Source organism: Rutilus rutilus (assembly GCF_951802725.1).
Source record: "Rutilus rutilus genome assembly, chromosome: 20".
Classification (NCBI taxonomy): Eukaryota; Metazoa; Chordata; class Actinopteri; order Cypriniformes; family Leuciscidae; genus Rutilus; species Rutilus rutilus.
The window spans coordinates 17,665,166-17,693,086 of record NC_140225.1 but is presented as its reverse complement, the minus strand read 5'-3'; the positions used below and the strand labels follow the sequence as shown (position 1 = coordinate 17,693,086).

General features: G+C 38.0%; 1 protein-coding gene and 1 long non-coding RNA gene across 14 annotated transcripts; one reads left to right on the top strand and one right to left on the bottom strand.

Annotated features, from left to right (window-relative positions):
• The first annotated feature begins 324 nt into the window (after nt 1-324).
• LOC311280005 lies at nt 325-1,318 on the top strand. Its single transcript, XR_014625607.1, has 3 exons — nt 325-545; nt 1,008-1,077; nt 1,180-1,318. It is a non-coding gene; the product is annotated as an uncharacterized lncRNA (long non-coding RNA).
• hif1aa (hypoxia inducible factor 1 subunit alpha a) lies at nt 925-27,624 on the bottom strand. 13 transcript variants are annotated; one of them, XR_014625605.1, is made up of 18 exons: nt 27,254-27,603; nt 15,483-15,673; nt 15,263-15,408; nt 14,405-14,489; nt 14,172-14,284; nt 13,868-14,055; nt 11,918-12,024; nt 11,688-11,835; nt 10,739-10,989; nt 10,029-10,219; nt 9,797-9,901; nt 8,754-8,986; nt 8,514-8,616; nt 7,545-7,653; nt 7,352-7,437; nt 2,520-2,556; nt 1,187-1,312; nt 926-1,106 (listed from the first exon to the last, which is right to left on the bottom strand). XR_014625605.1 is itself a non-coding variant. In XM_084391874.1 (17 exons), exons 1-16 carry the CDS (start codon nt 27,280-27,282, stop codon nt 2,548-2,550), a joined length of 2,079 nt encoding a protein of 692 aa, XP_084248000.1. In that variant the 5' UTR covers nt 27,283-27,603; the 3' UTR covers nt 925-1,312; nt 2,520-2,547. The 13 variants fall into 13 exon arrangements, 11 of the variants coding, with proteins under 11 accessions (XP_084248000.1, XP_084248007.1, XP_084248009.1 ...); XR_014625606.1 differs by having other exon boundaries at nt 1,200-1,312; XM_084391874.1 differs by having other exon boundaries at nt 925-1,312; nt 7,545-7,638.
• Nucleotides 27,625-27,921: the final 297 nt, after the last annotated feature.

Here is a 27,921-nt window from a genome sequence, read left to right as displayed (position 1 = left end):
ATACAATCAGAAATAGCTGTATTCTGTGGCATGCAAGAATGACTTTGTGTATTTGCTTTTTTTCAGTGAATAGCTAGTCTTCTTTCCGTTTCCTACGGAGCCCCCAAAGGGACATGGTGAAGGAAAAAAAAATATGAGATGGAGGAAATATTATTATAAAAAAACTGCAATTTAAAAATGTTTTGCGAGCGAAATCAAAGTTTATCGGGGGGATGCAAAGGTTTTGCGAGTGAACGCAAAGTATTTAGCCTACTTATTTTTCCTCCCATCTCATTTTTTCCACAATCATGTTCCTTTAGGGACTCCGTAGTTCATCTCTCCCTTAACTCGAAAACGAAACTTAACCAGAAAGTGCTTTGTGAAACTGAAACTTATAACTTATTATAACCTATCGGCTACCGTGAATTTTTCAGTGATCCTGCAAGAGCCTGAGAGCTAAACATCAACGAACTGCTGGAGGACAATATTTGCTGAAATCATTTTAACATTTAAAAGAACGTTTTTTTCCCTAGCTTTCATTGCCCACTGGACAAAGATCTAGGACGGTAAGTCTGTGCATTTGTCTTTTACGGATGTTTTAAGTAGACAAAATACAAAACGTTTCGTAAAGTATATATATATATATATATATATATATTTTTTTTTTTTAAGTAATTTTTCTATAAAGGATTTGATAGGCTATAGCCTACCTGATGAAAATGATATCTCATTCAAACTACAAATACTCATTCTAACCACACAAAAACAACTGGATTAAAAAGGAACTTAAAGTTATAAAGGATGACTACATCTTTCTAAACTGTAAAAATGCCTACCTGTGCAGTTTTGAAATGGACCTCTGTAAACTGTTTGCACACTGCTCACTGAAACAAAACTTTTTAAATCACATCATAATCTAAGGTGTAAATGAGAGGGAGGAGATTTACGTAAAACATTCTGATCACTGTTTATTTTGGGATAATGACTGTACATTGCTTCTCATAAATGACTGCTGTATATGATGACAGTGTGGATCATCCCAGTGAATTGTGTGGTCTGCTAGAGAAATCTCTCCACCTTCTCAATGGACACTCCATTGTAAGTACACTCTGAAAATTGATGATGATCTGCAAGAGGAAGTTAAACATTAATGCATATAAATGTGTTTATAACAATTATTTATGTTTTTATTTTTCCAAGATGTTACCCCAGTTTTCAACCTGTCACGGAAAACATAATGTCTGTGATGCATGATCTTAAGGAAAAGAACTTCTCCGACAACACCCTTCTCTCCAACTTGGACTTTGCTGAGAGATTCCTTCGAGACCACCCTCTAAAAAAGAACTCAAAATTGTTGGTTAAAGGAAACTACTCTTGTGTACAAATTGGTCAGAGTAAAGAGACGTTTTTTACTGTAACATCAGAAAACAACCAGGCCTGTGTCAATGTCTGTATCCACAACAAATATGACAACAAAGTCAAAAAGTATTCCATTAATGCCTCTCACTTTTTCAACCACTCTTGCCAAGATGAGTTTAAATCCTGTTTTACACAGGCTCAAGAAGCTGTTAATGAGGGTGTGTCAAGACTACACATTAAATGCAACAGGTTCTCAGTAACCTACACCTCAGAATCTAGCGATCCAGGCACAACTGTGGAAACGAATTGTCATTTAAAGCTTGAGAGCCTCACTGCTGAGGGTTTTCTGAACAAAAAAGTCTGGCTGCAGAAAGAGAAGCCCTCATGTCACGGTTTGATAGCATGTCTAGACTATCTCATAAAGCAATACCTTACCAGAAAAATTGCTCTAAAGTTCTGCTATGGATTTGTCATACATGCAGACAAAGAAATGATCAAAATCATTTCAGGTGAATTTGTTAACAAAGAGTATGTATTGCTACATGATAATAAGGGGGTCTCAATGTTTCCTCCAACACTGCAATAGAAGCTATGACAGCACTCCAGAATACTGCAACATATTTTGTTTAAAAGACTTGATTTAAGTAATTCATAATCACACACTGTATATTTATGACTAAACTGTAAGTTAGTTGAAAATATTAGCCGTCAAGTAATATATCATACAATGCCATCACCTCTCGAGTCAGTACAGTATATGCAATGCCTATCTTTTGTTTTGTGCTTTTTTTTATTTGTGACAAGCTAATTTTTAATAGATTTACATTTGCATGTTTTCCTATTTATTAGTAGATTCTATTATTTTGTACTCAGATTATTAACAATCGCAATAGACAATGTGTAAATAAACAGCTTGATTCTTTGAAGTTCTTTATCCTGCATGTAGTTTGCCTTCAATTGTATTACGAGATTTACTGTATACAGCAATGTACAACAAAAAATACAGAATGATCTGTACTTTTAGGAGTTGCGATGAATTTAAAGCATAATAAAACAGTATGAAATAATTCAGTAGTGTATGCTTGAATGATTAATTGTGTGGATGAATAAATGTTCCTTATCTTTCAGCACTAAAACACATCTCAATTCTCAGTTAAAAATACCAGTTTTGAATTATTTACCTGACTTCCGTCAGCTGCTCTTTCATCTTTAGTATTGCTGTTAAAAGAAAGAGTGAAACATCCAGTCAGACACAAAACATTATATTCAGTTACCTATTACGTGCATATGATAAATCACACCACACCAGTCTGCAGGGAAAAAAATAACAGTTAAATGCCACATCTGCGAACACAAGATTGCCCTTCAGAACATCTAAAAACACACACTACCTCTCCTTAACCACAAGACTTAGACTTGCTCCAGAAGGAATGACATCATTCTGTTTCATAAGGGTTGTGAATACAATATAATTGTTTCCAGTTTTTCTCTCTCACAGCAGTAGATTGTACAGTTGCATGAGGCCTTGTATTGAAGGGTGATTTGCACTAACTTTTAAAATGTCTTAGGTAAAACTTTTTTACAGTCTATGGTTAAAAACATGCTTTTTCTTTTCTTTGTGTAGCTCTGATAGTAACTTGACGCCCCCTGCTGTCATGGAGGAATACTGCAATAAAACATTTTCTCTCAAATAAAACCACAATAATCCCCGGCCCAAATACATTCCATATCTTAACAATGTCCCAAACCATACAATCAAAGATCTCAATATATTACGTCATAACCCATACTTTTAAATGTCGACAGTTGTCTCATTTGTGACATTTTTATGTCTTATGTGGTATAAGAGAAACATTTGAGTCGAATTCAATTATCTTTCCTCTGAGCAATTAAATTTTCCTCGTTGGAGGAATTGATTAGATACAAATGATGCAGCCTAGTTATAGAGAAAGAGAGATCTGATTTATTACAAATCATGTGTTTTTTTTTTCAGCTGGCGTGTGTCCATAGAAATCATTAAAGCTTTCACATGTCAGGATTTTATAACAGGTCCTCTGAGGACAAATAGTTTGTGTGTGTGTGTGTGTGTGTGTGTTTAACAGACGTAAGTGAAAACAGGCTGGCTGTCCGCTGGAGCTCAGTTAAAGCTGTGGAAGAGATAGACATCTTCAGTCAATTACACATGCTTTTGTATAGCATTTGATCAATATACCATGCTTGTGCAGTCATCAACTGCAGGAAACCCATTTGTGAGATTGTGTGCATTTGCTTTTTTATTTGTTCCCCTCTCATACATTGTGTTGTTGCACTGACCGAATCAGTTTCAGAATGAGAGTTTGAAACTCTGAAACTGTCCACGGGGCACCAATCTATTTAAAACAACACTAACTGTAATGTTGATTAATAAGACAGTGAAAACAAATCTTTTTTTCTTTTCAAAACAATCCCCAAATACACTTTGATAAACATTTGACCCTTATGTCCGAATTTACAGACCACCTTTCCAAAAAATTAGAATATCATGGAAAAGTTTATTTATTTCCATAATTCCATTCAAAACGTTAAACTTCCATAGATTATAGATGATGGAAAATGAAGGAAGCATGAAGTGCTCTGAAAATGTCCTGGTAGACGGCTGCGTTGACTCTGGATTTAATAAAGCACAGTGGACCAAAGTCCTCTTTTCTGATGAGAGCAGATTTTGCATCTCATTTGGAAACCAAGGTCCCAGAGTCTGGAGGAAGAATGGAGAGGCACACAATCCAAGATGCTTGAAGTCCAGTGTGAAGTTTCCATAGTCTGTGTTGGTTTGGGGAGCCATGTCATCGGCTGGTGTTGGTCCACTGTGCTGTCCACTCAACGCAGCCGTCTACCAGGACATTTTCAGAGCACTTCATGCTTCCTTCAGCAGACAAGCTTTATGGAGATGCTGACTTCATTTTCCAGCAGGATTTGCACCTGCCCACACTGCCAAAAGAACCAAAACCTGGTTCAATGACCATGGTATCACTGTGGAATTACTGTGTGATTTCATGTAATATTCTAATTTTTTGAAATCCTGTTTTCGTGTGTTTTATGAGCTGGAAGCCCAAATTATGTACAAATAAACAACTAAATAGTTGAAATCGTTTAAGTTGTGGGCCCTGAATCTATAATCTATGGAAGTTTAACGTTTTGAATGGAATTATGGAAATAAATAAACTTTTCCATGATTTTCGAATTTTTTGGAAAGGGTCTGTATAGTAGGCCTACACATAAAAGAATAGGCAAAAATAACCTGGATGACCTACTTCTTCCGCCGAGATTCTGAAGTGTGCATATGAACACTTTACTATCCCATAAGGCCATTGGAGAGGATTTATGAATGGTAGTAAAGCGGGTAGGTCACATGATAATGACAACATGGCGAACGTAGTATGTCCAGATTACATTCAACTACTATGTACACACATTCATATATAGAACATAATTTTTCAGCGGTAGTGGAGTAATTACCTGGCCTACTCAAGAGAGTATGTGATTTATATCACTATACACTATGCACTTATACTATGCACTATTTACTCAACTGTTTAGTGTATGAATTTGCTACGGTTATTTTATCATCCAGCAACAGAACCTGACTGTCTTCCGCTACGTAATTAAAGCTGTGACAGTTTAGTGCATTAAGCTTCCAACATTCCACACTTCCTCTGCGTCCGAAAGCGCAAACTGTACAGGCCAGGGGTGTCCAAACTCGGTCCTGGAGGGCCACTGTCCTGCAGAGTTTAGCTCAAACTAGCCTTAACACCCCTGCCTGTAAGTTTCTAGTATGCTTAGTAAGAGCTTGATGAGCTGGTTGGTTCAGGTGTGTTTAATTGGAGTAGCTCTGCGGGACAGTGGCCCTCCAGGAGCAGGATTGGACACCCCTGGGACAGAGGTTCAACATTTGTTTTGAAACATCAACGTTCTCAACGTCAGTTGTGCTGCTTCACTTCCATTCACAAATCCTCTCCCGTGGCCTCATGGGATAGTAAAGTGTCCATCGAATGCACACTTCTGAATCTGGCCGGAAGTATTTGTTCATCAGGTACTGTACTTTTCACTTACTGTTTTATGAATACTATGAATTGTGACATACTACTCAACTCACATTACTATACTACTATAAGTAGGCAAATTCAGACGCAGCATTCCATCCACCCGTCATACACAAACAATCCTGCTGAGTAAAGCTGGTCATTATTGTGAACAATCAGCCTCACTGGACATGTTTATGAGAACAAAACGTTAAATAGAAAAACAGTCCTTTTCTTGCCTTCATAAAACTGGTCTGTGTTTGATTGAAGTGCAACAGTCCATTGAGACTGAGAACAGCCCTCTCCATAGCAACAAAAGCAAGAATCATGGGATTTTCCCACTAATTCAATGGGGGCCATTCACTCAACCTGGACGACACACAGATACAAAATGGTGCGTATAAAGTTACCAAGAATAAAGGCATTCGCCATGAGTAAGTGTTTTCCCACAGAAATGTGGAGGGGACCTTCTGAGGTTTTGTGTGTCTCGCACGGCACATAAAGAGCTCATGCAGCGTCCTGAGCGATGAAGTAAGTCCTTTGGCAAGGCCGTTAGTAATTGAAAACAGTTCTTGTTCTGTGTTGTGTTTGACGAACACATACATTTGTACACACTCTTGACTCGTTTGTAAATGTACTGTTTATATACAGTAGGGTTAGGTTTAGTGGTGTAGAGAATGGAAAAATACCTCAAATAAAAGTCTTTTCAATGTTGATTACAAACAGATATAGTTCTTGAGCAGTAAACAGCAAATTAGAATGATTTATGAAGGATCATGTGACACTGAAGACTGAATGACTGCTACAGGAATAAATTACATACATAAGATATTAAAACAGAAAACATTTAGTTTGAACTGTAATAATATATCCCAATATACTACTCTTTTTTACAGTGTTTTCATCAAAAGAGACTTCTTTCAAAAACATCCAGACCTCAAACTTCTGAACAGTAGTATCTTTAAATTAAAACCACACATTGATGTCTGTAGGCTAAATGTTGTTGAAAAACTTATTTTTTTTATTTGTCACAGACATAACAGTTTCCTCAAGACAATGACACGACAGGAAAGAACACGAGAAACACAGCTTAGCACAGCGGCAAAGCTCTCACACTAGGGGTTGTAGAACCAGATCTTATGATTCCTACAGTATATGCCACTGTTAATGTAACACGGGAAACTCATAGTATAGGGAACACAAGAGAACGTTTTAACTTGTTAATGCCCTAGATATATCCAGAGATTAAACTAAATAGAAATCTCTAGCAATAATAGGAATAGTGAGTAATAGTTCAACATTAAGTTAGTAATGTGTAATGTAGGTAGTAACGTGGGTCGCTCAACCAATATGCTGACTACTCTCAATAGTTGTATAATATGTTTCACAAATTTAAAATAACAGCCACTTTAGACATTTCACACCATTTACATACAAATATATGGGACATGTAGAGACCTGAACAAAGAAGACATTTAGACATACCTTAGACATAATTATAAAAACAGCAGTACTAATAAAATAACATTTTCTGAAAGCTGCAGGTAAATTTATGTCATTTGTGCGAGAAAAATCTTTGTATTTTAACACAATACAATCTTATATAGAATAGAATATATATTCTCTTCTCTGTGCGTATTTCTAGCCTGTAAGAGCACAACTCATAATTGCTCTACTGATTCAGTTTTACATTTCCCTTGTCATTAATTATTATTAATTAGCCTTTCCCTTTTTGTTGTCCAGCATCTACCATCTACTTATTAGAAGCAGAAGCATCCCATCTGTTTTGATTGCTCACCACTGTTTCTTTGTAATGGAAGTCAATCCATAATGCCACTGATATCTCCCTATTCATCCGAAAACACAAGTATGGCTTTTTAAATAACTAGGTCTAAGGCACACAGTAGCTCCTCCCCCTGTAACAGGTGCTGCCGTCCAGTCACAGGCACATTTACCTCACAGTCGTAACGGGTAAGCTGGGGGAGGGGCATAGTTACGGCTCCGCCCTCTGACGATCTGCTCAGCAATCTACTCGCAACATCTGAGGAAAAAAACAGATAGAGAAAGAGCAATAATACATGAAAAACAACTGGTCTCAATATTCGAAAGGATTTCACACACTGACATGCTGTCTCCATGGTGACATACCAGATGGCAGCAACAGTATCGTGGCATGACGAATCCCTTCTGATGATGAAGCATCTGATTTTCTGGCCTTTTTCTCGGGAAAATCAGTCACCAACTGCAACACAGACCCCTGGGTGAAAACACACATTAACAGTCATTCGTAAACTCTATATATGAATAAAGATTACCATAAATTATAGATATATATTGTTATAAATTATAGATAACTGTTATTATTTGTCTGAAATTCTGATGTAAACACCCTAAAGGGGTTTATTGCTATAATTTTGCAATAATCCCCAGCTGACTGCACAATATAAAACATTTTTTTTTATAATGACAATTCCATGAAGTGATTGACCACTCAGAACCAAGTATTCCAGAGAGATAAGCAATTACGCACATTAAAGGCCAATTTATACTTCTGCGTCGGGTTCGCGTAGAAGGTACGGCGTAGCATACGCATTGACGTGTACCATACGTCGTACCCTTCGCCGTACCCTGACGCGCACCTCTTCAAAAATGTAACTACGCGTCGCGGCGACGCGGACCGCAAGATCTGTGATTGGTCGGCTGGATAGCATCGCGTTTCCTCCTACGCATTTCCGGAATGATCTTCTGCACTCTGCACCGCCCGTCCGCCATTTTTAAATTCCGAAGATCAGTGAAGAGCCATGGAAACAGACCAAGTGACCGAGAGATTGCTTGAAGAAGTGCGGAAATACAGCCATCTGTATGACTCCTTCAGTCGCCATTGCTCGTAGAAACCTAAACTCAAAACAGCCGCGAGGAATGTAAACACAGTGGAACTGGAACATTAAAACCCACCCGCGCCAACTAGCGTTTCGGCGGTGTAACTGCAGAGCAACACAGACATTCGCAGAAGTATAAATGCTCACGACGGCGTCGCCTACGTGCGTACCCTACGACGTACACTACGGCGTACACTCGACGCAGAAGTATAAATTGGCCTTAAGGCTCTCAACATACCAGTCTTATTGCTTCAGACAGAGGTATGGTCTCAAGTTTCCTCTTGAGCAGCTTCGGGTTGGTCTGACATTTAGAAGAAATATCATTGTCTTGAATAATTTCTCTAGAGAGTTACAGAAGGAAACAGGAAGAGAGAAAGAACGGCAACAAAAAATAGATTGTTCTTGAATAACTGTATTGAGTGAATTTGCAGCACAGATCTGATCAACAAAGCGTGTCTCTCTAAGGATGTGGTCTCACCTGCAGTTGTCCTGCTCTGTGGTTCTAGTGTTCTGCTGAACGGTGTCACAGGACATCAAGTCTGTAGGGGCTGCTGGGAGAGCAGGGGCAGTTTGCGTGCTGCTGGAGGGGGTCAGCTCAAGTGCTGAACCTGGGCTGGAACACATCGACTCGGCTGGAGAAACAGTCCGCAGCTGGAAATCATCATCCATGGGAATGTATGGAGCTAACATCTCCAGATCCAAACCAACTCCCTATAATAATCATAACCATCAGCACATTAAAACACATACCCCCAGTTTCACAGACAAGGCCTAAGCCTAGTCCTTGACTAAAATGCATGTTTTAGCCGTTTTAAAGCAACACGAAGGAACTTTTCCTTTTCGCCCTACAGGTTGGAAGCGGAATTGTCCATTACCGCTGTCGTAAATAATTTCGCCGCCCGCAGCCTACTGTCGCACGCACACTCGCTGTTTATCTAGCACCGGCTTTGGTATGAACGATGTCCACTGACAAGGTAGAGTATGTTGCATGATTTCATGAAAGTATGATGTATTGCGACATCAGAAACGAAGGAAAACTAAATAATGACTATTGTAACGCTTGACGTAAAGCAAGTCAAATTTGTAGTTTTCTTATGTCTCATTCGAACTACAGAAACGCGAACTTTCATGGTGTGGTTATAGCAGATATAGGGCTGCAAAGCGAATCCAGAAGTGCCTTTCACCCTGTTACGACTGGATGAACCACTGATACGATTTTGGAAACATTATTTTAAGGTAAAAAATGTTCCTTAGTGTTGCTTTAACTGAAAGCAACTTGCACTGGCATATATTAAAATATGTCAGTGCCATTGTTTTGTCTCAAGATGCACACCAGTAATGTTGTTTTCTAAGGCACATTTATAAAAGATACTTAAATGCCCTAATTGAACTAAGGCCTAATCCTGGCTTGCACTAATGGTGCACTACATTGTTTATGTTGTGTTGCTTGATATGGCCGTCGTCTTGGACTTATATTGACATCTGTGTGGATGCAGTACATCATCAACAGATCTACTGTACCTGTGTATTAAAGGGTGTCTTGGACTCCATATCCATGGAAAATAGTTTCTCCACGTGATCCGGTTTTAGCTGGTCACTTAATTCTAAATCCACGGGGAGATCAACCTGAACATAAACAAACAACCAATTCATGTCACATGTCACAAATATATTTTTTTTCTTGAAGAGTAAACTAGAAAAAGTCATATAAAGGACTAAAAGTGTGAAAGGTAAAACGGTGACTAGACTCCACCTGGGATCTGGAAGAAGCCGAAGATTGTGGGAAGGGGAAGTCATCAGGTTGTAGATGGGCTGTGGAGGCATCATCCTCATTTAGGGAGGAACAGGGAGGAGAGAGGGGTGAGAGGGGTAGCAGTACACTTGAACAGGGCAACATCACATCGTTGTAGAGAGGAATTTCTGTCAGCACAGAGATCGCAGAGTCTGCAAGAAATGAACATAATACTTTAAAAACCAACAACATACTTTCTATAAATAAATGGTCAAAATATAAATAGAATTCATGTATAAATATGAATATTTAGTTATTTTTTATGGACTGTGAGTAATAGGATTCTATGGCAAGAGTCAAACGATTTATATAAGATAAGATATGCGCATAAACTGCAATGGAAACACATTTACCGAATAGATCCCTCAATAAGCAACAAAAAAACTCTCATGACTTTGCCTCAACAGTGGATGTAATTGGATAACTGGACTAATCATAAGACCAATTTCATTGCACAGCATCTCAAAATTGGTTATTTTTAAATGCCAAAATGATTTGGTATAATTTCCTCCTAGAACTGTCTCACACAACTGCATTACCAAACACCAGGAATCTGCCTCTGGAAACGGTGCTTTATTCATAAAAGTTTTATGCAATATTCCAATGTTGCACATACCGGTAAGTTAAATTTACAGCTTTGGATGGAAACATGGCTAATGAAGAGTTCAGACCTGTGCTAGTGATATCCAGTGTGAGGACAGGGTCTACAGTCAGTGCCGCTGGCTCCCCCTTCAGGCTGTCATTTAACCCCTCTTCCACAGACTCCTCTTCCTTTTCATCCCTCTGTTTTCCCTCCTCTTTCAACTCAGCCATGGTCACATCAGCCCCAAGGAACTCCTCCTGGTGTTCTTCCTGTTCTCGCTTTATTTTTGTGCTGTTGGTTTGCTGAAGGGACAGGATTTGTTTGGGCTGTTCAATGCCACTGCAAAGGATGAACAGATAAAAATAATGTCACTCATACAAACACAAGCACATATTGCACGTACTAACTGCACGTATTCAGGCAGCCAGATACGCATTTAAACAGACACACATTTAAATGCACACTAATGGCGCTTTTCCACTACACAGTACCAGCTCGCCTCGGCTCGGCTCGGCTCGACTCGACTCGGCTCTGTTTGGTTTTCCACTGTGTAAAAGTTGTACCTGTACCTGCTTCCAGGTACTTTTTTTCGTACCACCTCCGGCGCGGTTCTAAGCGGGCTGAGGCGAGCTGAGGCGATACTAAAATGTGACGTGAAATCATGGCAGACTGCTGATTGGTCAGAGAGAATCGTCACTATTCACTGCGTCATCATTGCACGCGCCAGACGCAGTATCCTGAATAAAAAACAGCAAAAACAAAAACAAAAACATCCAAAAACAGCATACACTCAATTTCCTCCATTGTCCTGTGTGTGTAGGTAGCGGGTGTGTCTCGCGCGTCTCGCGTAAAAGATTAAGTCACGGCAGTTTCCTGCGGTGTCGCTATGACGACCAGGTACTATTGTGGAGGTACTATCTGCAATGGAAAACGGAGCGAAAAGCGAGCCGAGCCGAGCTGAGTCGAGGCGAGGCGAGTCGAGTCGAGCTGGTACTGGTAATGGAAAAGCGCCATAAGACTAGTGTGTGAAGTCCCACCTGAGGATGTAGTTGACGCAGACCACACACTGTGGCTGGGAGTTTTTACTGTTATAGATCACAGTGGCCTGAGTCTCTGCCCAAACAAATCCTCCTGCTTTAGCCAGCAGCCGGTACTGTCCGGTACACACTTGTCCCTTTACAAACACTGCAGAGAGAGAGACATATAAAGCATTATGACATGTCTTAATTTAGATCTGCATAAGTGAACAGCATTTAAGTGACCATACGCTTGTGGTGTGTTTTGGTCATGTGGCCAGAATCCAGAGCGTGATAGTATTCATACACAGAATGCTGCAACAGATCCACTGGATCAAAACCCAACAGCTCTGTGATCCTGCAAACACACACAAACACACACAGGTTGCATGCCGCTCAGTGACATTTCAGCTTTCACAAGTCACCACTAGATGGCGAAGAAATCCAGGCCATAAATCTGGACCTTCAGTCAACAGACTCTCTCTGCATCAGAAAATGCATACTTCCCTACTTATGTTTCAGTATTTCTCAACACCCAGTAGTCCTGAAATCGTGGGCAAAAATACCCAGACACATACTTCACAAGATTCTGATAATAACTTTAGTTTTGTTGATATTAGAGCAATGGCCCAAAGGGGCTTGTGCCCTAGTGTGTGAAGTAATTTGAATGCCTTTGAATGCATTTTGAAAACTTGCTCCATATATTGAACATACTTGCACAATTATATGTACAAAACTCAGTACACATATAGCTCTCATTGAGCCGAACAGCTTTCACACTGACAATCTGACAGCAACCAAACAAAAATTCGGCTATTCAGGGTTTTGTGAAAAGCGCATACGCTAAACTTTTTAATACCCCCTCCTAAAGGATTTATGAGTCCTTTCATATACCCGGTTTAAATGTATATTGCCCTAAAGCCACCAGGGTGGCGGTGGTGCCGGGCTTAAGCCCATCATTGCTGCTTGCAGCTATATTTTTTATTCTTTCTAGTTAAAAATAATGACATGATTTACAATTATTATGTTATACAGTCAGTTCCTAACATTTTTCAAAAGTTTATACATCATGACATTATTATAATAATGCATAGAAAAAAGATATTCGGGGTCAGTAAAATTGTTTAATTGTTTTAATTGTTTAAGTCTTTCGTGCTCACTAATTCTGTCAGTGTTACGATCAGATCTGTCAGTGTTCTGTCAGAAATCATTCTAATATGCTTATTTCGTTCTCAATAAACATTTATTATTGTTATCAATGTTAAAAAAGTTGTGCTGTTTAAAGAGGTGGTATAATGCCCCTTTTTACAATATGTAAAATAAGTCTCTGTTGTCCCCAGAGTGTGTATTTGAAGTTTTAGCTCAAAATACCTCACAGATTTTTTACAGAATGTTAAAATTGTCCCTTTTGAGGGTCAGTAAAAACGTGTTGTTTCGTGTGTGTCCCTTTAAATGCAAATGAGCTGGGGCTCCCAGCACAGAGGGCGGAGCTTCAAGAGCTTCAAGAGTGTGTGTGTGTGTGTGTGTGTGTGTGTGTGTGTGTGTGTGTGTGTGTGTGTGTGTGTGTGTGTGTGTGTGTGTGTGTGTGTGTGTGTGTGTGTGTGTATGTGTGAGTGAATGGTTTCTGAATGGTTAGTTGATGAATTTATGTTGCTGATGTGGAGTTAACTATCTTCAAGTCTTTAATTAGCATATTCTGTCATGATAATCTATAAAATCACTTGTGTGGGAACTGTTGTAAGATGCCTACAGAGTGACATGCTATTGCATTTGTGTTTCGTACTGTATTGCATGTGAAAAGACAGATGAAACAGCTTGAGCAGACTCACAAATGTGCTCGACTACAACAACTCTTCGTCTTCTCAATATGGACTGCGTGTTCCCGGGGGCGGGGTTTATGTACATTTTAGGGTTTTTGATGTTAATATTTTGTGGAAACCATTTTTTCCCTGGTTCCCTGATAAATAAAGTTCAAAAGAATTTATTTGAAATAAGAAAAGTTAGAAAACCCAAAATCTATGCAATGAACTTCAGTCATTTTAAGTATGACTTAAAAATAGTGGTGCCCAAAAGTCTACCCTATAATAAATGATGCTCAGATGTTAGAGTCAGATGTAGCTTCTGTCAGCACAAAAGCATTTAGTTTTGTGCTGAGCAGGGCAGGTGTTATTGTACAACACTCAGAGGAGCTGAGACTTTACCTCTCATCGCAGTAGGTGAAGCGCATATCTAAAGTGTGGCGGCTGAGGAACGTTCTAGAATCCAGAGGAGCCTCAATGTTTGCCGGGTGGGGAATAGACTCACAGATGAGCACCAGGTACGTTGAACACGCATTTTTTTCCTTCACGACACCATCTGCTGTGTGGATATGGCCCGAACACCGCAGCACCTGTCAGAGAGAGAGGCTGATAGGGATAAATATGTATCCAGATTCATTGTATAGATGCTTTCAGAGTAACCCTGCTGTCACAGGGTCAAAAGTGAAACACAAGTAGGGGGTAGTACCTTCCAGGAGGCAGATTTGACATTGACAGTACGCCCTCTGCTGGTCAGTGTACATTTCATCCTCAATAGAAAACTTCTATTTGTGTGAAACTCCTTTGCTTTCTTACACAGACCTGAAGGGGGGAAAGGGAGAGAGATACGTGCAAGTGATCACTATTGTGACTGAGAGAGAGAGAGAGAGAGAGAGAGAGAGAGAGAGAGAGAGAGAGAGAGAGAGAGAGACAGAGTATTACCATTTCTGTGTGCCAGCATTTCTCTGAGCTCCTCATGATCACATGGATGAGTAAACTCAAACACAGTGTGTCCAGTAAGGTCAATCTACAGGGGTAAGAAATGGTTTAGTACACACAATTCATCATTCATTATTCACATTTCTAAGGCCTGGCTACACATTCATAGCCCCATTAGAGATTCAGTTTAACATCAGACAGTATGATCTTACAATGAAAGGTGGATTAGTTGATAACAAATACTAGAATAATAACCAATCTATTTTTGCATTAATTTCCCACCAAAAGTAATTAAAGTAATATTAATACTTTATTGAGCATGTACACATTCAATTGTTTAAAAGTGACAGTAGAGACATTAATTATGTTTAAAAGATTTCTAAATAAATGGTTTTCTGTGAAATCTCTATTCATCAAAGAATCCTGAAAAAAAAAAATCCATTATTAATTAATGAAGAAGCATTGGTAAGCATAAGAGACTTCTTTCAAAATAAGCATTAAAAATCGTTTAAATTTTTATCTTATTTTGACAATAGAAGTGTGTCATTTTTGCACCAGCAGCATCAAATGTAACCGCAATTAGTTTGTTTAAATGAAAAATATTAATTTTGCAATTCTGTTTTGTGCCACTAATAGTGCACACACTTCACCTTTAAGCATTGATAAGTATCAAACTGAATCAAATAATTACCGCATTTCAGATTTTGTAATGTCACTCATAACAACTGTTAACGATTGTAACGATTCATGACAAACAAAATCTAATTGTCAATTAATATTTTGAAACTAGAAAAAAACTTCTAATGTGAGTCACACGTGTATGTGTAATCAAGCCAAGATGTTAAAATCCCCTAAAATCACCTGAGGTAGGCCTAGACACTTGCTGACATTCTCTGACAGGTAGACGATGTCACCATCAGCAGAAAGAACCATGAGAAACCCATCCAGAGCTTTCAGATATGAACTGTTCCACTGAGAGTCCAGTTCAGTCTCCACATCCAGTATATCTAAAGAGAGACAGAGATGAAAGCATGCAGACGAATTCACTGCATGATCTCACCGAACATTTGTCCTCTCTCACCTGTGTTCAGTAGCTTACGCAGGCGCAGGTAACTGAGTGCGAGTCTCATGACTGATGCTTTATCCAGGTTAGAGGTGATGCTGTGGGGGAAGGGTAGTTCTCTGGCCAGTTCATAAAACACCTCTGATTCTTTTCCTCTTCGGCAACGTGCTGCATCTCGGGATTTCTCCTTCCTTCGCTCTGAGCTCACCCTATCACAAACACAAACATATGTATAAATCATATCAGAGGGGTATGTGCTGTCAATGCCTTCCCCTGAGTGCTGTCAAACTGTCAAAACATACATCATATAGCTTTAAAATACACGCATAGGTTTCATTGCATATACACGGGTGCTGCAACAAATGTCGACTACAGGATATGATGTCACACATAAATAAATATACGTAGCTGTGTAGTGCTTTATTAACAGACTCGATGGAGACATGGCAGGTAAAACCTATTTCCCTCACACTCTCTCTCTCTCACACACACACACATGCACAAAGATCCTACTGTACAGTTACTGACATCATTATGTTTGCCATGAGCTGTCTTCGGGGCAAATATGGAAAACCAAGAGCTCATAAAACATCCGTGGACAAGACTATTCAGAGATGTCAACAGTGTTTAATTAATTTTCATTGATTTATATTTCCTCTTGCTCTGTCTCTCTCTATGAGAAGCCTTAGTATTAATTGTCAAAGCAGTCAACATTACACATTTATGTATGTTTAGTTGGTAAAGTTAATATGTTTTGATGCATTTGTCAAGAGGGAACGTCACATTCAGTTTGGTGCCAACTTCACATGCTTACAGGTAGGATAATAATCTCTTTATCTGGGTCCTGGGTTGGATTAACTAGGATACACTGTAGGGGGAGAGTGGGATAAGATGTGTCAGTGGGCTCAATTTCGCCATGTGCTAATATATTTGCCATATATTGCTTTGTGCTTAGATACATAATTTACAGTTGGCTGTGACTGAGAGGTGAACGGTTCTAAAACTGTTTATGCGGTAATTTTTCAACATGGCAAGTAATATTTGTCTGTCACTAAAATGTTCACAATTATCTAGATCTAATGAGTGGTGGGGATTTTCTGCAGGTTTCAGCATGTAGATGGCGACAAGTGACTGAGTTTATGTTAATGAGTGAGTCACTGACTCATTCCTTCAACCAATTCATTCAGAATGGACACAAGTGCTATTAATGGTGTAAATATGGAATAAAAAAATATGGAATAAAACAACTTTTTTAGCAATCAAGAATTCTAAAATTTTCCTTAAAAAAACACTTTCCTTTCCATAGCAAGATATTCTGCAATATAACTCAAAAATGTGAAGATAGATACAATTTCCCAACAAAGATGGCAATATATATAATATATTTTGGTCCCCATGAGGAAAACAGCTTATAAATCATACTAAGTGTTTTGAAAGTGTAAGAAATGCAGGGGATGTAGAGGAAAGAATATACAGTTTATACAGTACATCATTCATTATGTCTATGTATAATCAAATCATTATGTCTATGGAATGTCCCCATAAATAATGAAAACTTGTGTGCGTGTGTGTGTGTGTTATTTTCTGTCTGACTCTTGGGCCCCTCATGAGACAAGATATGATTACATTAAAGGATGTAACATGCACATACAAACATTCACTCTTGAACTCTGCGCTCTTGAGGTCTCTACACTGATACAGTGCAGTTAAGTGCCAGCCAATCGCCTTAAAAGCGAATGCTATAGAAACCACCAAGTCATCTCACCCCTCTTCCTGTCTGTTTCTCTGAATCACTCCACCTGTTTGAGAATTATCTGCGCATGCTGTTTCAGACACAACAGAACAGTGAAGAAAGAAAAAGGACATTAGTGATGTACCAACACACACACACAAGCTTTCAGTCGCCCCACTGGCCATTTCCCATTCAATATGTAATTTAAAAATATACAATGAAGCAAATGGGGATTCATAAGGTCTTATTATGTGTATGTGTATGTGTATGTACTTGAGATGGACATGTTTAGCACAAAAAAATGAAAGCCTAATACTACATTTCTATAATTAGCATCTAAGTAACCTTCAAACCATAATGACCTTAACTACAGGGTAGCCATGCCTCATAGCAACATTATGCAGATCCTGGTTTAGGTTTGTGTGTGGGATCATTTCAACATCAGTTAGTGGTTGATAATTTTGAATCAGATTATATCGGAATGTACCAATAATGGATGGAAACAATATAAAAGAACGTGTAAGAGGTGGTGAACAAGGAGGAAGAGGACGAGGACGAGAAAAAGCAAGGTGTGGAGAATGTTGTCAAGGCTGGATCTGGCACCTTTGCCTGGCAAGAGATGGCATCATTTTCACAGTATGCAAGTGCTGAATACAGTCAGTCAATAGGCCTACTATACAATATTCAGTACAAGACTATACTTGCAGTGCATACAGTATACAATTTATTCACCTTTATTCAGTTGTGATTACTATACTTTTTTAGGTAATTGCATAATTTGTTTACTTTGTTACAATGTCCTTTTTTTCTGTAACTGCATGCTTTGGATTCTGTGTTCTCCATTTTATTTTATTTTTATGTAGTCTCTAATGAATGATCTGTAGTGTTTATAATATTGACTCACTGTGTGTATGATCTGAAAGCATTATTTGATTTTGAGCACAAATAAAATGGATTTGAGGCAAGTGTTTGATTTTTCCCAAATAGTCAGAGATTCTCTGAATGTAGTTTGAAGATTTGGTTTTTAAGGTTTTGAGAAAGTGGGTGATGGTTTTGAGAAATGTGTTTTGGCAATTCATAAAAAAATGCTTATTTACCACTCACTTTAAAACACCAATTTAATAACTAATTTAATAAACCTATTATGCCCCGTTTTACAAGTCAGGTGTCCCCAGAATATGTCTGTGAAGTTTCAGCTCAAAATACCCCACAGATATGTATTATACCATGTTGTAAATGCATATTATCGGCATGCGTTTTAAAGCCATATCAGTCTAAACTTCTGATATATGGTTTTCTGAGCACATACATCCGAAACACGCACCGCGATGCCAAACGGCATGTCCCGTGAGTATTACAGTTTTTCTTGATTGCTTAAACACTATAACCAGGCTTTTGAACAAAAATTTCATTACATTAAATATTTCATTAAAATTTCAACTAAAATGCCATTTATCAAAAAGCACACCCATTTCCCTAAACTATAAACACTATTCTCCTGTTTTGACACATGAGTCAGATTTGTTGAACTTTCACTGCAAAACTCTACACACACATCCCTTCATTTCTCATTACCTACACCATGTTGTCATTTAGAAAACACTAGCATTCAATATTGTTCACTCAAGTCAGCACAGCTTCAACTCAGTTAGCACACAATTACCTAAGTGGAAACACTAAGAGTCAAAATTGATCACACAACAATCAGAACCTTCAATAGATAAAGAGTCAGAGTCAGTTCATTGGGTTTTGGAACAATGGATCCAGAAAGACATGAAGGAAGAGATTGAGGACACTGGAGTGGAGGAGGAGGAGGAGGAGGAGGAAGAGTAGATGGGAGTGGAGGAAGAGGTTAAGGAATTGGAAATGTTGTTTTGAATTTATTGCACCAGTGTGTAAGACTATGTTGTAGTGTGTGTGTTTGTGAGGGCTTGTGTGTGATGTCTGAGGACAAAGTTTGGTTTTTCAGCAAGAGTGAATGATTTTGAGTGTGGTGCTTAATTTTGACCTGAAAAGGATGTTTGGGGAAATGGGTGAGACGTTATGGATTTGTGTTTTCTGTTGAGAATACGAGGCATAGTTTCAAGAAATCTGTTTAAGCAATCGAGAAAAACTGTAAACTAAGTTCTCTTTTACGGGTTATTAAACTGTCAAATGCACACAAGGTTATGTCAAAAACACACAAAGTTCACATAAACATAGTCGGTTATGTCTGTAAAAGTAAACAGCAGGTAAAGAAATTGCATGTGTATATTAGATCTGTGCATTAAAGTGAAAGCAGCATAATATACAGTGCCATTGCTATATATGCTGTTAATATGAATCAAACAACAAAAGAAAAACAGAAAATCACTCACTGCTCTTGACTGAATAACTTTAGTAGCTTTAATAAAAAACATTTCTTACTTGAATGCTGCAGTTACAGTTTTTCTCAATTGTTTACACACATTTTCTGGTACTTGAGACACAATGACCACAACATGTAACTCATTCACCAACCCCCTGAACCAATTCTGCTAAACTACAAGCACAATTCCTGCTTTACACTCAAATTGCAGTTCTAAAACACACCTTTTTCAAAACACTACACACAATTCTCTGCTTTTGGCACAATTTTCATGCAGAAAATCTCTTGTTTTCACAAGGAACACACTGCCATTCAAATATGCACACTGACTCATCACATGGGCAAACACCCGTCACACAGTTTTACAATTAGCAATCAGAGCTTTAGCATAAAAGAGCAACAGGTGAGCTCTTCAACAGGTGAGCGCTTCAATGGAGCAATGGATGGCAACCATTTTTTTTACTGTAACTGTATACAGTCAATTCTTCTGTTGTTTTGTATGTAGACCACTGTATGTACCCATACACAAAAGAATTATATTTGAAATATATTTTCTGGATATGTTTTGGAATATATGCAAATATTTGAAATTGGCCCAATACAGTAAATATATTTCATACTTATATTTCATATATTTTTGTTATATTTCAGAATATATTTCAATGTATTTGGAATATATGCCACATATATTTTTGACACTTTTGGGGACCCGTACAGAAAAAAATACATTGAAATATATTCTGAAATATAACAAAAATATATGAAATATAAGTATGAAATATATTTATTGGGCCAATTTCAAATATGTGCATATATTCCAAACCATATCCAGAAAATAATTTCTTTTGTGTATGGGTACAACTTTGTGTTGGTTGGGATGTACACTGTGTATTGTTTTTGTGGGAAAAATAAAATATATTTGTTACCGTGTATTTGTGTGTTCTGAGTATAAAAACAATATTCTCAAATATTTTACAACACACTTATGTATGTACTGTCTGTAGTAAGTGTAACACTGAACAAAAAAAGGCCTAAGTCATTATGATGAATGGAGAAGAAGTGTTTTCCATTCATCATAGTGTTTTACATTGAGCACATCAGTGTTCAACTGGTTCTTATAAATGTCTATTCATATGATGGTTTGTGTGTGTCATTTGAAAACAAAATACCATTTTGAGAAGAAATAACATCGTTTTGAATGTAAAGTTTCATTTTGCAGGAGAATTGAGGGGTTTTGCCCATTGTGTGTGTTTTTTTGGATTTGTGTGTAGAGTTCTGAGAATATGAGGCATGCTTTCAGAAAATGTGTGTAAACAATCGAGAAAAACTGTAAAAGCTCTGGCGAGGAGATAAACATGGCGGACAGTGTACAGCTCACTCAGGGCGGGGTCTATGCTAACAGGGCGGAGTCCGTCAGTCGTGGGCGGGGCCTATGAAATGTCACTTCACATTGCATAGAAACTTCAAACGGCTTATTCTGAGACACTGCTTATGATTTATGGGGATTTAAAAAAGGAGTGGGTGGATTTTTACTGTTATAGGGTGGTTGTGTACACACAGCAGACACACATTTATGTTCAAACACCACGTAAAAGTGAATTTTGCATCTTAGGTCCCCTTTAATCTTTAATAAATCTCAAAACGAATATCCATGTTTTTATACTGTACATTATAATGTGGTTATGCATTAAAAACAGCTGATTTTAGTTTTAGGGTTTTATTTTTTATTCAGACAAAATAAAGACATTTTAATATTGACAATTTGTATCGTTATCAGGAATTTTTTTTAACTTACTGTATACTTAAAATCAGTGCAACCCAACCTAGTGTTCATCATTGAAAGAGCAACTGTGGACACCTTTCTGTCAATCATCTTTAACTTAAATCCTGAAAGTTTCTGCATATAGCTCAAAATTTAAGTCTCAATCTACTGTAGAATATATTGCATAGATCTGTAGGAGGTTACAAGTTACAATACGGTTGTTCTGTAGGAAGCCACATGCAGTTTTGAGATAATACAAAGTCTCACAACCCAACAGTAGCACGGTGGAAAAATGAGCTAACCACAAACCCCTGGTGAGAGAACATAATAACATCAAAGAGCACCATGTAGTATAATCGTAATCAACGAGTCAACGAAAAGGTCCACAAGGGATCTTACACAACCATTGCACAACCAAATTTATAAGTTATAATACAATAATAAGGTTCAGTTAACATTAGTTAATAGTAAATGCATTAGCTGAAATGTTTAAACTTGAATGGCTGAACATTATGAAATTGAAATGTTAACAATATATTAGTATATGTAGAAATTAACCAAAATTAGAAATGCTGTAAAAGTATAGTATATTGTTAGGTCATGATACCTTGCATTAACTGTTACTGAACTGACACTTATTGTAAAGTGTATCCGAATATTACAGTTTTTCTCGATTGTTTACACACATTTTCTGAAAGCATGCCTCATATTCTCAGAACTCTACACACAAATCCAAAAAAACACACACAATGGGCAAAACCCCTCAATTCTCCTGCAAAATGAAACTTTACATTCAAAACAATGTTATTTCTTCTCAAAATGGTATTTTGTTTTCAAATGACACACACAAACCATCATATGAATAGACATTTATAAGAACCAGTTGAACACTGATGTGCTCAATGTAAAACACTATGATGAATGGAAAACACTTCTTCTCCATTCATCATAATGACTTAGGCCTTTTTTTGTTCAGTGTTACACTTACTACAGACAGTACATACATAAGTGTGTTGTCAAATATTTGAGAATATTGTTTTTATACTCAGAACACACAAATACACGGTAACAAATATATTTTATTTTTCCCACAAAAACAATACACAGTGTACATCCCAACCAACACAAAGTTGTACCCATACACAAAAGAAATATATTTTCTGGATATGTTTTGGAATATATGCACATATTTGAAATTGGCCCAATAAATATATTTCATACTTATATTTCATATATTTTTGTTATATTTCAGAATATATTTCAATGTATTTTTTTCTGTACGGGTCCCCAAAAGTGTCAAAAATATATGTGGCATATATTCCAAATACATTGAAATATATTCTGAAATATAACAAAAATATATGAAATATAAGTATGAAATATATTTATTGGGCCAATTTCAAATATGTGCATATATTCCAAAACATATCCAGAAAATATATTTCAAATATAATTCTTTTGTGTATGGGTACATACAGTGGTCTACATACAAAACAACAGAAGAATTGACTGTATACAGTTACAGTAAAAAAAATGGTTGCCATCCATTGCTCCATTGAAGCGCTCACCTGTTGAAGAGCTCACCTGTTGCTCTTTTATGCTAAAGCTCTGATTGCTAATTGTAAAACTGTGTGACGGGTGTTTGCCCATGTGATGAGTCAGTGTGCATATTTGAATGGCAGTGTGTTCCTTGTGAAAACAAGAGATTTTCTGCATGAAAATTGTGCCAAAAGCAGAGAATTGTGTGTAGTGTTTTGAAAAAGGTGTGTTTTAGAACTGCAATTTGAGTGTAAAGCAGGAATTGTGCTTGTAGTTTAGCAGAATTGGTTCAGGGGGTTGGTGAATGAGTTACATGTTGTGGTCATTGTGTCTCAAGTACCAGAAAATGTGTGTAAACAATTGAGAAAAACTGTAACAGCTTTGAGCCAGACTGTTTTGAACTAAAATTGTGTATCCAATATACCACAAAAAAAAAAGGCAATTATGCTGATATAATATTTTAGAAGTCGTCTCAGATGTGCTGAGCCAGACTGTGGAGAGCAGACAGATGGAGCCTTTAGCATGATCACAGCCCCCTCTGTGAGACGCTCTGTGCCCTCAGCATGTTTTAATAATAATGATCCAATAAGCTTTCCGTCAGTCAACCTGCTCTCTGTTTTCCCTCCCTTTGACCAGTACAAACTGCTTCCTGCAGGGGACTACATGATTCATTATTTATAACCCACACACATAAGGCACACTTACTATGGTCTAAATATTTCAGCAAGGACAGTGCACACACATTCTTACAGGAAAACATCTCTGCTTAATGCATCTCCACTATATTTGCAACCTTGACCATTAGTATAAACAAGGTTAATGGGTATAACCAGAATTAATGTTTACGCCGTGCTCAAAACAGCATAAGCAGAAACACTCACAGTGCGTGCGAGAAAGTTGGTGTGTTTAACAGGACATGATATGATCATGTCAGCTTTTCAATCGAATCTAGGTTAATGCCATTATCCAGTCGTATAAAGCTTCTTGGCGTCCTGTGGATATGTTATTAGACATTATCACACATCCAGTGAACAAACACTATCATTGCCCTGCATTAACCACAGACTTGTTAATGAAATCCATATTAAAAGAGGGGCAATTACAGAACCCATGACGAGACGTAGAGCAAAACATTATTCAAGCAAAGGTCAACATCCTTCATCAGCTATCTGATAAATTAAGTCTCTTCTATTTACGAATTCTGTTTCTAAGAGGACGAATGGCTAGTTTGATAAGTGCAGAAGCAGCCTAACCTTTCTCAGCTTCATTTTACACCCCTGCGAATGACAGCACCGACAGGCCACAAGCTGATAGCACACAGGGGACCTTTACAATAGAGCCAAGAGGAGAGGTGTCAGCTGATCCAGAGCAAAACACAAGCGCTACGACAGAGGGCTTTCGGAGAGCAGAGCTCATTTTCATGTGTTTGCATTTCATTGTAAGCAGTAATTTCAAATGGAAATACTGGCTTGTGCTACTTAACATATACACTTGTAATTCAATGTTTAATGTAATTTAAGTATCATAAACATATATTAACATGTACATTCTAATGTAATAAAAAACAAAACTCACCCAATTGAAAATAGGGTTTAAGAAATATGTTCTTAATTTCAAATGCTGGCTCTTGAATAGATTTGAGCACTTAGCCATGCACTCTTTAATTAAATGGCACTAGGCCGTATCTTTCAGTACTGATTTTAAAGGAAGAGATGATCAATCAAACCCACTATATGTTATGCTCAGCGTGTTCAGAATTAAGATATCCTTCAGCACTGCGCATGTGCAATAAAACCTATTAGAAATGACAGACAAACCCAAACTCAGATCTCTTTGAGAGGACCAAAATGTGAATCGAGTGAAAAGGATCTCAGTTCTCTAGTCTTGAAAGTAGAATTCTATATCTTTTCAGTGTCAGTGATGTGAAGTCGGTTCATTTTAAAAATTGATTCAGTCAGCAATTCTTTTAAGAAATAATACTGTGATTATGTCACCACTTGGTACCTAGTAGTCTCAGCCTCAGAAGTCATGCCCACGAACCGTTGGCTAAACGTCTGATACATATCGCACACACAAAATTGGAAATACTTCAGGATTTTCGAAGTTGTCATCTGGTTGAATTCTACAGGATTTCCAGGAGACGTATGTGTTACGTTCTTTAACGGTCCGCCGGGAAACAAGGCTGTCGTGAAGCCAAACCCCCTTATGGAAGAAGCAAGCAGTTGTGTTTCCAACTGTGGCAATGAGCGCTTATCAGGATCAACTAAATGTTACATTTTCACGCCCCTACACATGACACATCTGGGCGGTCCTTGGCCAATGAAAGCTAGGGCAGCGAGTCCAGGGCAGTGTTTGAAATTGCCCCCTATACCCTCATTAACTATTCCCTACATTACTCCACTAATAAAGTCCACTTGAAAGAGTGAATGAAAACGAGTGAGTGATTTCAGACACTGAGTGCGCCGAAAGGGCTACCCACTTTTGCATAGTTTTGTGCTTAGCAAACTAGCAGCTCCAGAAGTAATGCATATTAAACTCATATTATAATATGGGTTAGTTTCCATTATAATAATATTATAATGGAAACTAGTATGTTTAAAACTTAATTAAACAATTTACTAATCAATTAAAAAGAAATTTATACCTGTATGATATTATACCGTAGCCACACTGGACCATTTGGCGTGACCGTCACATTACATTATAGGTATTCTCTAGTCGTTGAGCGCATACATAGGCTATGTATAGGTAGATTCCATATTTGACGTCTCCAGACACATTGGCAAGACCGCCATCTTACAGCAGTCAGCATGTCATCACTCACAGTAAGAAGCAATGATGTCACATTGCGCAGCCTCTGGTTGTGAAACCGCTGAGATTACAATTCCCTAATAAATGGGACAACCTTTCACAGATGAGAATGTGTTAGTTTGTGTTTTTATGTATTAACTCAATATTACATGTTTTTACTATTGTATTTTTAATGTTTTTACTTTTACAATGGTAACTTTTTAATGTCGTGTTAGCTGACACCTTTGTCTTGTTGTAGCCTATTGTGGTAGTTTAACAAAATCATATGCGGTAGCCTAGTCTATTTCATATCTATTTCGCGTCTAACTACGGTTGCAGACACTCTCGAATGTTCTTTGACTGTTCCAATATTACATGTAGCGGCCCATTGAAATGAGGAATCTATGTATATCTATGGTTGAGCGAAGATCGAGTGTGCACTCGTTATTGCGGTGCATTGTGGGATTGAATGTGCACTTGATAACATCCACTGTTTTCAGACATCCGCAAAACATGGCCTAAAATGTTCTCGTAAAACATGGTGACCTCTAGTAGGCTAGTTTGTATTAATTGCGGAGGTTGTCTGTGATCTATCCCGTGCGAATCGGCCATGTCTGTAATTTGTAATGTAAAAATTCCCCCGCAAATGACCAACATATTTCGCCGAACACCGAGGTCCTGTAATAATATTAATCCCGTGCGAATGGGCATCTCTGTGATTTGGCGGGGTCGTTTATAATTTTTTCAAGGTTTTTGTTTCCTGTGCGCTTTTTTATCCATCTTTCGCGAAGAATGGAGTGGAATGCATTCTTCTGCTTATGATATATCATACACAGCTAGACATAACGACAAGACATTTCCAATAGCCTATTGACATCATATCGCGCCAAACGAAATTCAGATGTGGGTGGGTAATTTCTAAATCACACGAGGTCCCCAGATAATGCTAATCCAGTTCGAATAGGGCAGTCATACAGTTGAGTCATAATTCAGGTAGGCTACTTTGCGTTTTATTTTGAACATTAAGCTATTCGACTAAAGTATAAGATTAAAGTAGGCTAGCCTACTTGTTGGACCATAATCCTATCCCTGTTCTATTCTCGGTTGTTACTTTTAGCTCACTCATCGCTTACTCGAATCGGACAAGTCGCTTCGGTTAATCTTCAGTGAGACAGAATTCTTGAATCGACATCTGTTCAGTCCGATTAATGAACGAATCGTTCGGACCAGCTTTGTGAACCGGTTCAACCGTTTCATTGAAAAAAAAAAATGAATTAAATGATTCATTCACTAAACGAACCTCGCGAGCGCAAATCAGTTGTGATTGAGAGTCAGTCCACTTTTCTAAAGCAATGCTGTTTTTTCTTTAACTGGTTTGAGTTTGTAAGAAAGCAAATATCTTGAAAATCCTGCAAACATGTGTGAAATAACTCTCGTCACAGTTTCATTCATGCAGGGATATGAATTATAAATGTTACAACAGGTTATACGTGGACAATTACTGAAAGAGACAGGCTACTGATACCAACCACAAACAAAGGACAAAACCGAATTTAAAATCAACAACATTTTTGCCAAAACAAGCTCATATCTAAACACAGAAATTGGTGCTTGCTTACCTTTTTTTTCCAGGTGCGACTGAATCCATGGTCAAACGGGACTCCAACACACACACACAACCTTCGCTAAATCCCTTGTTCGCTCAAATTATGTCCAGTACCGAGTGTGCTATACAGTAAACCCTGCAGGAGTTCCAGTTTTCTGTTCGGGTGATAAAGTTGAATTAAGTTGAAGTGATGCTTTGCCTTTTCCCCTGTCGCTTTCTCCGCATCTGCCTGACGGTTCGCGTGGGCGCGCAGTCACATGCCTCGGAGTAGTCGGGAGCGCGCTGTGGTGCTCCAGTGAGGATATTTTTGGAGCGATCGAGAACCCTCCAATTGCCATTATACGCTCATGTAGAAGCTGCCCCGCGCTCGCTGCTGTTGGATGTGCTTAATACATTAAAGATAATTGGATATTCAGCTTTCATGAGGTCAAGTGTGAGGGTTTCCAAATAGCGTACATCTAGTCGCAACCTAGAACGACTCTTACAACATTTTGCATTAACTAATAGGAGGACATCAGTTGTGCAGTTTAGTTTACCACAACTGCATATCATTAATATCTAATCAGATTCAGTCACTTTCGCATTATTTGGCGTTTTGTTCAATCTTTTTGATGGCAGAGGTGGCTAATAGCAAGTGGCCACCATTTCAGTAACAGAGGTTTTCAAACTCGGGTGCAAGGA

Coding starts and splice junctions, on each gene's coding strand:
- hif1aa (XM_084391873.1), bottom strand. CDS start 15,705: ATGATTTATACATATGTTTGTGTTTGTGATAGGGTGAGCTCAGAGCGA. Junction 14,285..14,404: donor AATGCTGGCACACAGAAATG/GTAATACTCTGT, acceptor TCCCCCCTTCAG/GTCTGTGTAAGAAAGCAAAG. Junction 7,654..8,513: donor TGTCTGAAGCAATAAGACTG/GTATGTTGAGAG, acceptor GTTTTCACCCAG/GGGTCTGTGTTGCAGTTGGT.